Source organism: Pongo abelii, chromosome 20 (genome assembly GCF_028885655.2).
Source record: "Pongo abelii isolate AG06213 chromosome 20, NHGRI_mPonAbe1-v2.0_pri, whole genome shotgun sequence".
NCBI lineage: Eukaryota > Metazoa > Chordata > Mammalia > Primates > Hominidae > Pongo > Pongo abelii.
The window spans coordinates 61,254,213-61,271,106 of record NC_072005.2 but is presented as its reverse complement, the minus strand read 5'-3'; the positions used below and the strand labels follow the sequence as shown (position 1 = coordinate 61,271,106).

At 47.0% G+C, this 16,894-nt stretch overlaps 1 protein-coding gene across 11 annotated transcripts; it reads right to left on the bottom strand.

Annotated features, from left to right (window-relative positions):
* Positions 1 to 1,668: 1,668 nt before the first annotated feature.
* Positions 1,669 to 15,488, bottom strand: LOC100435483 (killer cell immunoglobulin-like receptor 2DL3). Of its 11 annotated transcripts, XM_063719661.1 has the most exons (10): positions 15,397 to 15,430; positions 14,689 to 14,724; positions 13,684 to 13,965; positions 12,163 to 12,237; positions 11,938 to 12,021; positions 10,108 to 10,401; positions 6,883 to 6,933; positions 2,520 to 2,624; positions 2,005 to 2,057; positions 1,669 to 1,906 (listed from the first exon to the last, which is right to left on the bottom strand). In XM_063719661.1, the coding sequence occupies exons 1-10, from the start codon at positions 15,428 to 15,430 to the stop codon at positions 1,730 to 1,732; spliced, it is 1,191 nt and encodes a 396-aa protein (XP_063575731.1). In that variant the 3' UTR covers positions 1,669 to 1,729. The 11 variants fall into 11 exon arrangements, with proteins under 11 accessions (XP_063575731.1, XP_063575736.1, XP_063575729.1 ...); XM_063719666.1 differs by having other exon boundaries at positions 11,938 to 12,237; positions 15,397 to 15,469; XM_063719659.1 differs by having other exon boundaries at positions 11,938 to 12,201.
* Between the last annotated feature and the right edge of the window lie 1,406 nt (positions 15,489 to 16,894).

Genomic DNA, 16,894 nt, shown 5'->3' with positions numbered 1-16,894 from the left:
TAAATAACCTATAATAACAAATCAGAGGACTCAGGTTACCAAATTTTAAGGGGTTCTATAAGGTTACATAAAGTGCAGCATCCTCATGAGAGGGGCTACAGAGAACCAATGGACAGAAAACTGTGTCTAAAATACATCTGTGGATACACAGTCCCTTTATAGTTGACAAAGGCTGCCATGTAGTTGAAGGTGGAATAGAATATTTTCTCATAAAATAACACAGGACCATAGGGTTACACATAGGAAAAAATAAATCTAAACTTATCCTCACACTATAAAAACACTCCTTATTTTTATCTTCTTGTTGTACTTTTTTTATGCTTTATTTTTAAGATTACAAAAAAAATTATATACAGTGGTCCTTCACTATTCCTGGGTGATTGGTTCCAGGATCCCCATTCAGATATCAAAATCTGCAGATGCTCAAGCCTCTTGCATGAAATGGCATAGTGAAGCTGGGCGCCCTGGCTCACGCCTGGAATCCCAGCACTTTGGGAGGCTGAGTTGGGTAGATCACAAGGTCAGGAGTTCAAGACCAGCCGGTCCAATATTCTGAAAGCCCATCTCTATTAAAAATACAAAAAAAAATTTATCTGTGCATGGTGGCACATGCCTGTAATCCTAGGGGAGGCTACTGGGGAGGCTGAGGCAAGAGAATCACTTGAACCTGGGAGGGGGAGGTTGCAGTAAGCTGAGATCGCGCCACTGCACTCCAGTCTGGGTGAGAGACTGAGACTGTCTCAAAACAACAACAACAAAAAAAAGCCTAGCAATTGCATATAACCCATGCACATCCTCCTGTATACATGAAATCATCTCTTGATTACTTATAATTCCTGACGCAGCCTACACTCTACTTGATTTGTATCGATTCAACACAGTTTTTTGCTTTTGAAACTTCGGGGATTTTTTTCTCAAAACATTTTTGATTTATTGTTGGTTCAATAAACACCTGTAAACCCCACAGATATGGAGGAGCGACTGTATATTTATAGTATGAAAGATGATGTGTTGATATGTGTCCCCGTGGAGATGAGACTAACAAGGCCTGTGACTCTGCAAATGTTTCATCGTGGAATGACTCTGCCAGCTTTCCAGGTCTGCAGAGAGTAAGAATATCACTTGTTCGTGGGATTCATGATCCTTGGAACCTCCTATGTGCTGCATCTTTGGATGGAAATTGGAGTCCCAGAAGAAAATCAGGCTCCACCCTGCTTCCAGAAGCTCAGAGTCCAGGGGTGAGAACCCAATGGAGAACAGATGGGGTAATATGGACATGGTACTGATAACACCGGAAGCCTTAGGCAAGAAAAGATTCCCATTACCGAAACCATGAGGGCAGCCATGTTTATTTGAAGGAGGGAAAACTACATTGAAACTATTAAAAAAAATTTATAAGTTTTACTGCCGACAGAAGGCTGAAAGATAGTCTGAGGAAAGGTGGAACAGCATGAGGGAAGGTGGAACAGCACGTGTGTAAGTGCCGTGTTAAGAGGGAGCCTCTTGTATGTTTGGAATTGTGAGTTCCTCAGTGTGATCGCAGCCTCAGGTAGACTAGGAAGTAAGCCAGTTAGGCTGGAGAGGTGGCCAGGGGTGAGGAAGAGCGATGCCCTAAGATGCAGACTGACGCCTTCAGATTCCAGCTGCTGGTACATTGGAGCTGGCAAACCGGTTTTGAGACAAGGCTGTTATCTCCCTAGAAGACCCCTTCAAGGCCTGACTGTGGTGCTCATGGGCGGGAGAAAACTTTGGATCTGGGCTCAGCATTTGGAAGTTCCGTGTACACGATGGTATCTGTTGGGGGTGTCTTGGGCCTCTGAGAAGGGCAAGTGATTTTTCTCTGTGTGAAAACGCAGTGATCCAACTGTGCGTATGTCACCTCCTGAGGGTCTTGTTCATCAGAGTCCTGGAGAGAGGGAAATGCTGAGTGAGGGAGGGTGCTCACATTTTTCAGGACTCTTTGGGAATAAGACTAGCCACGAGGCTGGCCCGAGGAGCACCTACCTCTCTGTTCACTGTTCTGTTCCCTGCAGGCTCTTGATCCATTACAACAGCATCTGTAGAAGACAGTAGTCGTCAAAACAGCTCGGAGGGTACTTGTGGGTCCTCATTTCATAAGCAGATAGCAACATGCAGGGGGAGGCCATAGGTGCCCGAGGTCCCTCAGTTGCCAACAGCAGACGCAGACATTCTCTCACTCTGAGCTCAAGGACCCATCCCATGAATAGCTCTGAGTTCCCATCCCATTGACTCTGTCTCCCACTTTCTGCCTGTCATGGAACCTTCTCCTGGATGTCAGTGGCTGCAAGGGACATGAGGATACAGTTCAGAATCAGGCAATGGTCTGTGAGCTGAAGGTAGGGGCAGGGTGTCTGGTGCTCTCTCTAGAAAGTCCTGCTTCTGAGGCTCCTGCTTTGGGCCAGGGACTATCCTGCCGGTGAGGAACACACACCTGCGTGCACTCATCCTGCTTCCCCACATGGCCCTGAGCTCTCTGGTCTCTGCTTCGTGAGACTTACTTTTTTTGTTGGAGCACCAGCGATGAAGGAGAAAGAAGAGGAGGATGGCGAAGGGGATGATGACTACTGAGGTCCCAATCAGAACGTGTAGGTGTCTGGGGTTACCTGGAAGAAGACGAGACACCAATAAGAAGCTAATCATAGCAGTTCCTCTTTATGAATTGTCTCGCATATCTTGATTGACAGGTAACCACATACAATGCCTCTTTAGGACAAGCACCCAGATGGCGGGAAACCTAGCTTTCTCCCACTTTCTCAGTTATAGCTCTCATAGTAACCATAGAACGTGCTGAGGATACAACTACTTTAGTTTAGATGTTTGACCCCTTCAAACCTCACATTGAAATCTAACCCCCAGTGTGGGAGGTTGGGCCTATTGGGTGGTGTTTGGGTCATAGAGGTGGATCCATCATGAAGAGATCAATGCTGTTCCAGGGAGAGGGGGTTAGCAAGTTCCCCCTCTATTAGTTCCTGGAGAGCTGGTTGTTAAAAAGAGCTTGGAAGCTCCATCGCTCCCCCTCCCACTTACTCCCTCTCTTGCCGTTGATCTCTCTGGTCTGCACAGACAGACCCTCCTTCCCTTCTGCCAGAGTGGGAGCAGCCTGAGGCCGTCACAAGAAATAGATGCTGGTGCCATGCTTCCAGTGCAGCCTGCAGAACTGTGAGGGAAACAAATCTCTTTTCTTTAGAAGTTACCCAGGCTCAAGTGTTCCTTTATAGCAACAAAAGTGGACTAAGACAGCAATGTCCTGAGATCAGGAGGAATGTCCCAGAACAGCTGGGCTGTCTTCCTGTTCTTCCTAGAGGAGGACGTCATGCAGTGCTTTAGCTGAGTGCTTCCTGTGGCTCCAGGGTGCAAAACCCAGGCTGGGCTGCTTTCTGGCTTCTCCCAGCTACACTGCAAATCGGGTGACTCCATATGTCCCGAGCAGCTTTTCTGAGCCTTGAGGGACTGGCTCACATTGAAATGTAGGCTTCTCTTGTCACTCACTGCTTATGTGTTAGTAATGAACCTGCCTATGTAATGTATTCTCTGTGTGTTCTGTCTCCCTTGAGTGACGGTGAGTGATAGGAATTGGCATAGGCCCAGGCGCAGTACAGGAGGTGTTTAGAGTCTTCTCTGGGAAGACTGGACTGGGATTGATACACAGCGAATGTGCTTTAGGATTTCTACATCCACAGCATTCTTGAGTCAAACAACTTGCATTCTCCAAGAAAAGGAAACAAAAGTGAAATCAAGATAAAAATAGCAAAGTAGAATTCTCTTATGTCAAACAGCCAGGATATAGTGTTGAAGCCCGTGTGAAACGTGCTACTCTTCGTGATCTCAGGAGACACATGTTAGGCTGCTGTTCCACCCGAGAGGCTGGGGGAAGGACCGCCCCCTCCACCATCTACTGCTTCAATACCACCTGTCCTCCTGTGAATTAGTACGAAAGGGGAGCAGGAGCTAGTGCTGGCGCTGATCTCTGATTCCAAGATCTGGACTCACTCCAAGGAGTATTAGCGTTTACCTCCCCATGGTCTATCTGAATCTCCACAGGTGATTGGAAGTAGGGCTGAGGTGGGGGATTTGGGTGAGGGGGCAAGTTTTTTTTGCCATGAACAGAGCACTTTCTCTATTCCAGGATCTGTGCTGGAGGATTCAGCGGGCTTTCACATTTTCTATATGATCTCATGCTCACAGAAAGCCAAATAGGGAAGAGGTTTTAGGCTGATTGCCTAATGGATAAGATAAAGGATCAAAGAAGTGATTAGAGAGAAATAGAAAAATGATGATTGGAATTCAGGTGCCTTTGTCATTCGTGTGTGTTTTATTATATTTATGAATTTCTTATTTTTATTTTTTGAGACAGAGTCTCCTTGTGTCCCCAGGCTGGAATGCAGTGATACGATCTCGACTCACTGCAACCTCCAGCTCCTGGGTTGAAGTCATTCTCCTGCTTCATCCTCCAGAGTAGGAGCTGGGATTACAGGGATGCACCACCATGCTCGGCTAATTTTTGTGTTTTTAGTAGAGATAGGGTTTCCCCATGTTGGCCAGGCTGGTCTCGAACTCCTGACTTCATGGAATCCACCCGCCTTGGCCTCCTGCAGTGCTGGGTTACAGGAGTGAGCCACCGTTCACAGACTTGTATATTATGCTATAATAGGTCCCTTCATTTCCACCACCCCTCATATATCTGTCACTCCTTTGCCAGGTATTGATTTATGCGTAGGAGGAATAAATCTCAGAAAGAAATTAATTAAGCCAGGATTAAACAACTAGGAAAATCAAACCCAGCAAGCCTTTCCAGCCAATGATTCTACCTCACAAACATATCTTATATACATCTGCTTCATCCACTTAGTGTCTAAATCAGCACTACATTTCACCAGTGGGGCGGGAATTGCCTTTTCCATAGTCTCCTAGATTCCAGTTACGCACCTCGGCCTCCCTTATTTTCATGTCAGTCACTATTAATCATGTAGGGATTCCTAGTTACCCTGAGTTGAATCCAATGGCTGTGAGTATCAAACACACACTCCTTGTTCCTCCTTAGTTTCCTGTGTACCCAGTGTGCTCTCCATCTCTCTACAGTCGTCTCATCATTCTCCCCAACTCATTCCCAGCATTCGAATGCAGAACCTCTTCCTTCAACATCAGATTGTTTTCACCTTTGTGCCGTCACGGCTGACAGCTGTGTGTGGAAAATCCTTCCGCCAATCTTTCAGGGGTTCAATTCGTCTTTTTCATTAATGTCACAAATATCTGATTAGTGAGAACTTCTCTGTCACCCAAAATTATACACTCAGCATTATCTATTATTGATTTTGAATTCTGGCTGGGCACAGTGGCTCACGCCTGTAATCCCAGTACTTTGGGTTGCTGAGACGGTTGGATAACTTGAGGTTGGGAGTTTCAGACAAGCTTGGGCAACATGGTGAAACATCCTCTCTACAAAAAATATACAATAAGAATTAGCCGGATGTGGTGGCAGTTGCCTGTAATCCCAGCTACTCGAGAGGCTGAGGCAGGAGAATCACTTGAATCCAGGAGGTGCAGGTTGCAGTGAGCCCAGATCGTGACACTGCACTGTAGCCTGGAAGACAGAGGGAGACTCTGTCTCAATAAACAAAGAAAAAAACAAATAGATTTCATGCACAGATGCTTCCAAATGGTTCATTCATTTATTGGTCCACTTGTGCATTCATTTTCTGCCCTCCCATTTAACCATCTGCAATATCAGTGTCCCAAGAGCAGAGGCCAAATGCATCTTGTTCACTGTTTGTGGAAGGCAGGAGAATGCTGTCCCACTCCAAAATGTTCCTGTCCTAGCCTCCATAGCTTGTGAATATGTTATTTTACATGGAAAGGAGGAATGAAGATTGCAGATGGAATTATGGTTGCTAATCAGCTGAAGTTAAAACCAGGGTATCCTGGATGATTTCTGGGAGATTATGGTGGATTTTCATCTTGGTGAACCCGATAGAATCCCCAAGTTTTCAAAAGATGAGGAAGAAGGGTAAGCAGCATTCAGAGAAAGAGGTGTGGTAAGGAAGAAGGGTCTGAGTGATGCCATGTGAGATGTGACCAGCCTTTGTGGGTTTTGAGGAAGGAGGAAGGGGACCGGGAGCCAGGGAACATGGGAGCCTTTAGAAGCTGGGACAAGTGATATGCAGATTCTTGCCTGGAACCTTCAGAGGGAAGGCCGCCTTGCTGTCACCTTGATTTTAGCCCAGTGAGATGCACTTCATACTTTGAGCTACAGCACTTTAAGATAATTAAAAAACCATTTTGTTTTCACCCACGAATCTTGTGGAAATTTGTTATGGCAACAATAGGAAAAGGTTCCACACTGCACAGCCTGAGCATGGGGCCGTGGCTGAATGAGTCAGTGAGTCGAAGTGTGCGTGCATGAGCTCTGTTCTCTGTTATGGCAAGGCTCTTGCTCTGCGGAGTCAGCCAGGGTTGCTTCATGACCAACAGGAGCTCATTCCTTGGCAAGTGGCACTTCTCTAAAACACCTCACCCTCATGAGATGTTCCCTTCCCTTCCCGCTCTCAAGCCCCCAGGAATTTATCCTCCAGTTAGGAATGCAGGCAGAACAAATATTGCATTTTTTTCTGAGAAGGATGTCAGATTGGCAATCATTCTTCTAGCTTGTAGGAGGTCTCAGCTCCATCAAATTAGAGATTAAGAGATTTCACTGAGCCCTGTGTTGGGCCCAGATCCCTTGCGCTGTTGGAGTATCTGGAGTTCGGAGATGGTGGAAGACAGGTGCACAATGTCAGAGCTGTGAGATGCTGAATCAATGCCTGAATCCAAGGTTTCCACCTCCCCAGGTTTCCAAAGGCAGATATAAGAGGGTTCTGTACTCACCGATTTTGGAGCTTGGTTTCGTGGGTGAAGGCCAACTATTTGAAGGGTTTCCTAGAACACGAGACAGGACAGAGGTGAGGAAATGAGGGTGTCTGTCCTCTACTCAATGGAAATCTTTGAGGTAGGTTCATGGCCAACACTCTGTTATCTGATATTGGGCTCTGGGAGTCCTGGGTTCCTTTTTCCCATAATTTTTATATGTGACACCCACTGTCTTGAGACTTCAAGGTAGAAAGAGAAAAGAGGAGCATCACACTACCTGATCTAAAAATACATTCCAGAGCTGTAGTAAGCAAAACAGCACGACGTTGGCATAAAGAAAGGCACATAGAACAATGGAGCAGAATGAAGAACACAGATATAATCCATGCATTAACATCCAATGGTTTTTTATTTTTTCTTTTGAGATGGAGTCTCACTCTGTCACCCAGGCTGGAGTGCAGAGGTGCAATCTCGGTTCACTGCAACCTCAGCCTCCTGGGTTCAATCAATTTTCTCACCTCAAACACTTGAGTAGTGGTATTACAGGGGCTGACCACCATGCTCAGCTAATTTTTGTATTTTTAGTAGAGACGATGTTTCACCATGTTGGCCAGGCTGATCTTGAACTCCTGGCCTCAGGTGATCCACCTGCCTCGGTCTCCCAAAGTGCTGCAATTGCAGGTGTTAGCCACCATGCCCAGCCCATCCACTGGACTTTGACAAAGGTGCCAAGAACTTACAATCAGGAAAGGACAGTCTTTTCAATCAACAGTGCAGGGAAACCTGCACATCTACATGCAGAAGAATGAAACTGCACCTCTACCTGTCACCATACACAAAAATCAAATGAAAATGGATTAAAGATGTGAGTCTAAGGGCTGAACCTATGAAATACGTAGAAGAAAATATTGGGGAAATGCTCCAGGGCGTTTGTCTGAAGAAAGACACTTTGTTTTAAACTCTTCAAAACACAAGTAATCAAAGCAAAAAATAGACCATTGGGATTACATCAAACTAAGCAACTTCTGCACCACTAAAGATAAACCAACAACGTGAAGAGACAACGCACACATTGGGAGTAAATATGTGCAAACTATGCATCTGAGACGGGATTAATAACTAGAAATATAAGAAGCTCAAACAACTCAATAAAACAAATGATTTAATTGAAAAAGGAGCAAAAGACATGAAATTTCCCCGCATATGAAGAAGTCCTCAGTATCACTCATCATCAGAGAAATGCAAATGAAAATCGAAGTGAGTTTTCATCTCACCCCATTAAAATGGCTTTTAGGCCGAGCGTGGTGGCTCACCTCTATCATCCTAGAACTTTGAGAGCCTGAGGTGGGCGAATCTCCTGAGGTCGGGAGTTTGAGACCAGCCTGACCCACATGGAGAAACACTGTCTCTACCAAAAATAGAAAAATTAGCCGGGCGTGGTTGCATGTGCCTGTAATCCCAGCTACTCGGGAGGCTGAGGCAGGAGAATCACTGGAACCTGGGAGGTGGAGGTTGCGGTGAGCTGAGATCGTGCCACTGCACTCCAGCCTGGGTGACAAGAGCCAAACTCCATCTCAAAATAAAATAAAATAAAATAAAATAAAATAAAATAAAATGGCTTTTAGCTGCAAGACAGGCAAAAGGAATGCTGGCAAGGGGGTAGAGAAAGGAGAACCCTGGTACCCTGTTGGTAGGAGTGTAAATTAGTACAGCCATTACAGAGAAAAGTATGGAAGTCCTTTAAATAACTAAAAAGAGGTTGGGTGCGGTGGATCATGCCTGTAATCCCAGCACTTTGTGACACCGAGGCGGGCACCTCAGTTGAGGTCATGAGTTTGAGAGCAGCTCAGCCAACATGGGGAAACCCCATCTATACTAAAAAAAAGAAAAAGTAGCCAGGCATGGGGGCGTGCAACTGTAATCCCTGCTACTAGGGAGGCTGAGGCAGGAAAATCGTTTGAACCCAGGAGGCGGAGGTTGCAATGAGCCAAGATCACATCACTTGTACTCCAGCCTGGGCACAGAGAGAAAGTGTCTCAAAAACAAAAACAAAAACAACAAACGAAAAACTTTCATAGTATCCAGCAATTTCACTACTGGGTTTATATCCAAAGGAAAGGAAATCAATATATCGAAGTGATATCTGCACTCGTATGATTGGTGCAGCACTGTTCACAGTAGCCGAGATGTGGAGTCAACCTACCTGCCCATCAGTGGATGAACGAATAGAGAACTGTAGTACATACGCACAGTGGAGACTACTCATCCATAGAAAGAATAACATCCTGTCATTCGCAGCCACATGGATGGAACTCGAAGTCATTACAAAGATTCCTATTTCTCCCCCATATACAGGAGCTAAAAGGTGGATCTCATGAAGGTAGAGAGTAGAATGGTGGCTACCAGAGGCCAGGAAGAAAAGGGTGGAGGGTAAAAAAAAAAATATATATATATATATAAATGTATTTATGACCACTAGAATTTACACTTAAAAATGGTAAAAGTGGCCGGGCGCGGTGGCTCATGCCTGTAATCCCAGCACTTTGGGAGGCTGAGGCGGGTGGATCACGTGGTCAGGAGTTCGAGACCAGCTCGACCAACATGGTGAAACCCCCTCTCTACTCAAAATACAAAAAGTAGCCTGGCGTGGTGGTGCGTGCCTGTAGTACCAGCTACTCAGGTGGCTGAGGTAGGAGAATCGTTTGAACCCAGGAGGCGGATGTTGCAGTGAGCTGAGATTGTGCCACTGCACTCCAGCATAGGGGACAGAGCTAGACTCCACCAAAAAAAAAAAAAAAATGTTAAAGTTGGTAAGGTATATAGGTATATTTCACCTTAATAAACATTTTTTCAAAGAAAAAGAAAAGGGTGTAGGGGTTGCTGGTGATGACATCTCTGTGTGGGTGAGAGGCCAGGATGGGCTTCTGGGAAATGGGTAAGGTTGAGGGGCTGAGGGAACCTCTGATCCTCCCAAACTGAGCCCAGTCTCCCCATCTCTGGGTATCTCCTGACTGCTTTCTTCATCTGCCTGGGTGCCTGGAGCCCTGATCAGAGGCCTCCATGCAGGCCATGCAGGAGGGTTTGGAGGTGCCGTGTCTGCCATCCTGCACCCTAACCCCGCCCTCACACCCAAGCTGCGTGTTCTCTCTGCATCTGTCCATGCTCCTCTCCATCATCAGCAGGAAGCTCCTCAGCTAAGGCTTTAGGATCATAGGACGTGAGACAGATATGGGGTTTTCTCACCTGTGACAGAAACAAGCAGTGGGTCACTCGAGTTTGACCACTCGTAGGGAGAGTCACGGAAAGAGCCGAAGCATCTGTAGGTCCCTCCGTGGGTGACAGGGCCCAGAGGAAAGTCTGCCTGGAATGTTCTGTTCACCTTGGACACTGCAGGGAGCCTACATTCACGGCCCCCCTGCTCCCTGGATAAATGGTAGATGTCATAGGACCTCTGGGAGCTGCAGGACAAGGTCACATTCTCTCCTGCCTGAACCGTGGGGCCCGGCTGGGCTGAGAGAGAAGGTTTCTCATATAGACCTGGAAGGAGAAGTGGCAGTTTCCTCAGGGAGGTTCTTCCTTGTCACAGCTCCCTTCACTTGAGCTGAGAACTCACTCCCCTGCTCTATGACCTAATGCTCTCTCTCTATCTCTCACCCTCCACCCCATCTCTCTTCATGTCTACTTCCTCCTTCCACCTTCTCTGTCTCTCTAGGTCTCTGACCTCACTTCCCCACCTCTAGATAGATATGTTTTCCCTTTTTGGATTGTTTTATTCTCTCTGACCCTCCTTGGGTTGGTTGACTTAATGTTACTTTTTTAAATTCTGAGTTTCTCACTTTGTGTCCTGTTCATAACTTTCTGCATATTTCTATCTATTCTCTATCGATCTATCTATTTATCTATTCGGTGCCTATCTACAAATTCTCTACCTGTCATCTATATCTATATATCATCTATTTATCTATCAATTGTCTATCTAGCCATCAATCATCTATTATCTATATCTATGTATCATCTCTCTCTTTCTATGATTTCTCTCTTTGTCTGCCTCTCTATCTCTATGTATTATCTATCTACCTTCATCATCATCATCTCTATGTATCATCTATTAATCAATGAATCAATCAATCATCTTCTATGTATCTATAACCTATTATCTATCATCTACCTATTTATCATCTATCTGTATCTATCCATCTATCATCTGTCTTGCTCTGCCTCTCGGTCTCTCTAGTTCTCTTTGGAATCTCTGCAATTCATCCCCACATCTCCATCTTTCTATGTCCTTGTGCCTCTCCCTCAGGACTCTAATTTTCGTGCTTTTCTCTGCTCCCTTCCATCATTCTCTCCACTTCTCTGCCCTCTTTTCTCTCTCTTTATGTGTCTGTGAGTTTCTCAATCTCCTTCCTCTGGCTCATTCTCTGTGTGTTTATGTCTTTGCTTTTTGGTGTCCCTGATTTCTCTCTGTGTCTCTCAGTGATCCTCTCATATGTGGGGTTATTTGGAATGTGAGCCTCAGAATCTAGTGTGGGGACCCCAAGTTCACACAGCATACAGGGGTTGGTGTTCTGGGGCCATGATATCCTGGGACGATTACTCTCCATTGCATGGAAGGCAGAGGTGTCAGAATAAACTTGGCATCTGTAGGTGCCACAAGGCCTGAGGCCACAGGGCCCAACTCAGGTCAGAAATATGGGTGTCCTTGGGTTCTCCTGGTAGAGAACACTTTGTGGAGGTAAAACAGAAATGAAATTTTTAATCTGTGCCAGGTCTCTGAGCAAAGTCAGCATGGAAGTTCACCTCTCTCTGGGACATGCCTGTCTGTCTGTCTCCTTTAACTCTTTCTGTCTTTTCTAACTCCCGGTATGGCCCCTGTGTCTGTCCTCTGTTATGACACCTGGTCTGTACTTGTGTCTCCTGTTTCTCTGTCTCTGTTGGTACAGACCTCACCAAGTCAGTCTCTCTCCATAAGAATACCAAGCTCATCTTCCTTACAACAACCTGGGCCTCCAAGTCCTGGATCAGTCACTCTGCATCCCAATGACAATGAGAAGAATGTCCGGACACTCTCACCTGTGATCACAATGTCCAGAGGGTCACTGGGAGCTGACAACTGATAGGGGGAGTGAAGAACAGAACCGTAGCATCTGTAGGTCCCTGCAAGGGTAGGCATCATGGGACCGATGGAGAAGTTGGCCTTGGAGACCCCATCATGGATCTCTCCAATGAGGTGCAAAGTGTCGTTAAACTTCCCCTCTCTGTGCAAAAGGAAGTTCTCAAACATGTCATCTGACCAACATTGCAGGATGACTGTCTCTTCTGATTTCACCAGGGGACCTGGGTGGGCCAGGAGGGAAGGTTTTCTGTGGACTCCTAGGAAGAGAGGTTGTGAGTTTAGAAGGCATCTCTCTTTATCATCCCATCCATGGCAACTAGAATGTGAGGCTTCCTCTCGCTGGTGTCTGTCTCTCTCCTTCCTCTCTGTGTCTTCATGTTTGTTTCTGTGCCCATTACTCCTGGTGCAGGTCCTTCCATCTGTCTCCCTCCGTCTTCTCTGTCCTGTCTCTAGTAGCCTCTGATTCCCTTCCCATTGGGCTCAGCCTCATCTCTTGGGCGGTTGTATCTATTTCGCACTAATATCTTTCCTGCTGTCTATGTGGGGTTGGAAGAGGGACCAGGATAGGCTGCATGTCCAGGCTCTTCGCAGCCTGGTTCAATCTCTTTTGGACGAATTGGAATCCTTGGCAGGAGGTATGAACTGATCTGTTAGGCATGCAGCAGTGTCCACACAGCCTGTTGCTGGTGGGGACCCGGAGCCACTCTTGCCATGCCTGTGCCTTCTCCATGGTGCCAGCTTCCATAGGCTGGCTCCTGGTGCTGGTTGGAGGAGTATCAGCCCTTCCCTATGTGGATGGAGCCTGGTGGTGGCATCATTATCCCACCCTTGCTGATCTTGGTGTAGCCAACCTTCTCTTTGTTTGGTTTCTTTAATTAATTAATTAATTTTGGAGACAGAGTCTCACTCCTTTGCCCAGGCTGGAGTGAAGTGGTGTGGTGTCGGCTCACTGCAACCTCTGTCTCCTGGGTTCAAGCAATTCTCCTGCCCTCAGCCTCCGGAGTCACTAGGATTACATGGACCTGCCACCATGCCCAGCTATCCTTGTGTCCTTTCTTAACTTGTCCTTGACCTGGGTTCCAGTGTTGGTTTCCTTTTGCTGCTCTAGAAAATTATCAGAAGAATGGCAGCAGGAGAGAGCACACTGACCCCTTCCAATTCTAGAGACAGAAATCAGACCCTGTTTTTCCTGGGGTAAAATCAAGGCACCTGCAGGGCTTTGTTCCCTCTGGAGACTCAGGAGAATCAGTTCCTTGACTTTTCCAGCCTCTATAGGCCACCTGCATTCATGGCTCACAGCCTTCCTCCACCTTCAAAGCTGAGGGAGACTCCCATTATGCTGCTCTAATCCCCACTCTCCTCTTCCTCCTTCTTTCATGTGGACTCTTGTGATTACACTGAGCCCAGTGGAACAGTCCAGGCTGTCTCCCCATCTCAAGGTCAACTCATCAACAACCTGAGCTCCATCTTCCCCTTCAGTCCCTTCCCCTATAACATAAATAGTCACAGACTCCAGGAATTAGAATGTAGTCATCATTGGGGACAATTATTCTTCCCACCACAGCACCCATTTCCCTGTATTCAATCCCCTTTACCCCAAATACAGTTAGGGTCTGGATGATGGGACGCTGGTGGACACCCCACCAGAAGCTCTGGGATTCAGGAAGTGGGACAAAGAGAATGCCAGACAGGAGCCCTCTGACCTGTGACCATGATCAGCAGGGGGTTGCTGGGTGCCGACCACCCACTGGGGGAGTGTGGGTGTAAACACCGACATCTATAGGTCCCTGCGAGTGCTGGGGTCACAGGGCCCATGAAAAGGCTCTTCCAGAATATTCTGTTGTAGAGCTCAGGGACAGGCACCCCATCTTCCTTGTATAGACTGAAGTTGTTAAACCCAAGATAAGAGTGACACAGAAGAATCACATGTCCTGGAGGCACCAGAAGGCTGGGCCAGGCAGACAGCAAGGGCTTGTCCTGACCACCTTGGGGAGAAGGAGGTGCCGCCTTAGAGAGGAGGATGTGGAGCCGCCCCTCCCTCCCTGTGCTCAGAAGATTCTCCTCACTTTCCACGTTTCTATGGCTGTTATCACACCTTGGTGCCCAGGGCTGAAGGAAGGACCCATCCCACAAAGACATGCTGTCTCCCTACAACAAAAGTGTCAGCTGAGGACTTTGAGCAGGTGCTGAGTAAGAGACTCCTACTAGATTTTAACACTGTAAGATTAGTCACATACAACAACACAAGGTAGACATGGGGTGGAGGGCATGTCCTTTGTGAATGGATATCAGCGGATGCCTGAACGAAAATAAACAACTGAGCCCCCATCAGAGGATTTGGAATGTCACGGCCATGGCTGTGGTTTCCCACCTCTTCTGGTAGAATGACAGCAGCCACACTGCAGCCCCTACCGTCATGGAAATGCTGAAGTGTGTGAGTAACACCTTTGTCCTCAGAGGATCTGCTGTTCCTACCACTTCCCCACCACACACCCCAGCTTTGAGCACCCCAGTCTAACCCTGGTCCCCACAGAACTTGGCTCTGCCAAGGGAATGAAAGGTCAGGGAGGCGAGGTCAGAACTGTGGGCCGAGCAGCCCAGTGTCCCCTCTTCCTAGTTTATGAGAGAAACCCCGACAGGACCTCCCTCCCGTTTTGGGGAAATCCTCTTACGTGGGGAGATGACACCCTAAGGTTTGGAGGACTCACCCTCATGTGGCCAGGCCCCCTGCAGCAAGAAGAACCCTGGAAAGAAAAATCATGATGGATGATCCATCTGCAGGCAAATCAGGCCTCCCTTGCTGCCCACACTGGGCTGTGAGTCTTGGCAGCTAGGCCCTTGCTGGGCTGAAGGTAAACTCACCCTCACTGCCTACCTGCACCGAAGAACACGGCTGTTGGCTGTGCAGAGACCCAGCCTCCAGGTCCATATCCCCACCCTAAGCCCATATCTCCACTCCAGGCCCATATCTCCACTCCAGGCCGATATTTCCACCCTAGGCCCATATTGCCAATCCAGGCCCGGATCTCCAATCCAGGCACAGATCTCCACCTTAGGCTCATATCTCCAATCCAGGCCCATATCTCCACCCCAGGCCCAGATCTCCACCCCAAGCCCATATCTCCACTTCAGGCCCATATCTCTACTCCAGTCCCATATCTCCCCAGCCAGAGCCATATCTCCATCCTAGGTCCATATCTCCACACCAGGCCCAGATATCCACCTCTAGACCCACATCTCCACTCCTGGCCCATATCTGCACTCCAGGCCCATATCTCTACTGCAGGCCGGTAACACCACTCCAGGCCCAGATCTCCACTCCAGGCCCATCAGTCCACCTCCAGGCCTATATCTCCACCTCTGGGCCCAGACCTTGATCCCCGCACTCCCTCCCTTGATTCCTTTCCAGGACTCACCAACATACGCCATGCTGATGACCATGAGCGACATGGTGCTGCCGGTGCAGACAGGCGGCCGCGCCCCAGCTCAGCTCAGCAGCGCACAGGATGTTATTTGGCGCCCTGCCCATGCAGTGTACATGCTGACCACATCATGGGAGGGTGACGTACACAGGCTCTTTCTACCTTGCACGAGGCCCAGTGGGTGCTCGCTCAAGAGCGAAACATGGCTTCCTGGAAATTGTTCTCACTAGAATTGACACCTCGCGTCCTTCACTATGACCAACTCAAAACACGTCTCAGATCCAACCTCCCGAACACGAGATGCCTAAAATCTGTGCTAACGTGAAAGACTTTTCATGTATTTTTACTGTTTTTATCTGAGATTCAAACTCTTCTTCCTGTGTAATATGCAAAATATCTAATAGGTATTATTAAGGTTTTCAGAGTCGTTGTGACTAATAAACCATTAGAATTTTTCATGCTTGTATTTCTAGTATTACAGCAGAACCAGTTAAAGTGATTTAAGTCCCCAGGGAAGGATTATGCAATTATTTACTTTCTTAGAATTGTACTTTATCAGCAAAAAGCACAACATGTAAATTCTGGATTTTTGTAGTTTTATCTAAAATTTGTCTCATGACCCAAGATTCCAGAGTCCCAACTCTGGAGTTTGCTCTCTCTCTGTCTCTCTCCCTCCCTCATTTTAAACTTTACAGAAATATCCAGTAACATAATGTTATAGAAAATCAAGTTTCCCCCAGCACGTTGGGAAGCCGAGGTGGGCGGATCGACTGAGATGAAGAGTTTGAGAGCAGCCTGGCCAACATAGTGAAACCGTGTCTCTGCTAAAAATTCAAGAATTAGCCGTGCCTGGTGGCAGGCACCTGTAATGCCAGCTACTCAAGAGGCTGAGGCACGAGAATCGCTTGAACCTGGGAGACGGAGGTTGCAGTGAGCTGAGATTGTGCCACTGCAGTCCAGCCTGGGCGACAGAGCAAGACTCCACCTCAAGAAAAAAAAAGCATATAGCCTATAATAACAAAATAGAGGGCTCTCGCTACGAAATTTAAAGGGTTCTAGAAGGCTACATAAAGTGCAGCGTCCTCAAGAGTGTGGACACAGAGAGCCCCTTAGCAGAAACAGGGTCTAAAATACATCCTTGTACTCACAGTCTCTTTATACTTGACAAAGGCTGCCGTGTGGTCTAAGGTGGCATAGAACGTCTTCTCAATAAATAACATTAAACCAAAGGGTTACACATAGGAAAAAATAAATCTACACTTATTCTCACACCTATAAAAACACTTCTTAGTTTTTATCTAGTTATTGTACATTTTTTATGATTTATATTTAAATTTGAGAAATAAAAGTCATATACAGTCATCCTTCACTATTCGTGAGTGATTGGTTTCAGGATCTCCACTCAGATACCAAAATCTGCAGATGCTCAAGCCTCTTACATAAAATGAAATGGCATTTGGGTATAACCCATGCACATCCTCCTGTATACATT

Coding starts and splice junctions, on each gene's coding strand:
- LOC100435483 (XM_063719666.1), bottom strand. CDS start 15,430: ATGTCGCTCATGGTCATCAGCATGGCGTATGTTG. Junction 6,934..10,107: donor ACTGCTTGTTTCTGTCACAG/GTGAGAAAACCC, acceptor CTCGTGTTCTAG/GAAACCCTTCAAATAGTTGG. Junction 2,625..6,882: donor GAAACCAAGCTCCAAAATCG/GTGAGTACAGAA, acceptor GTCTTCTTCCAG/GTAACCCCAGACACCTACAC.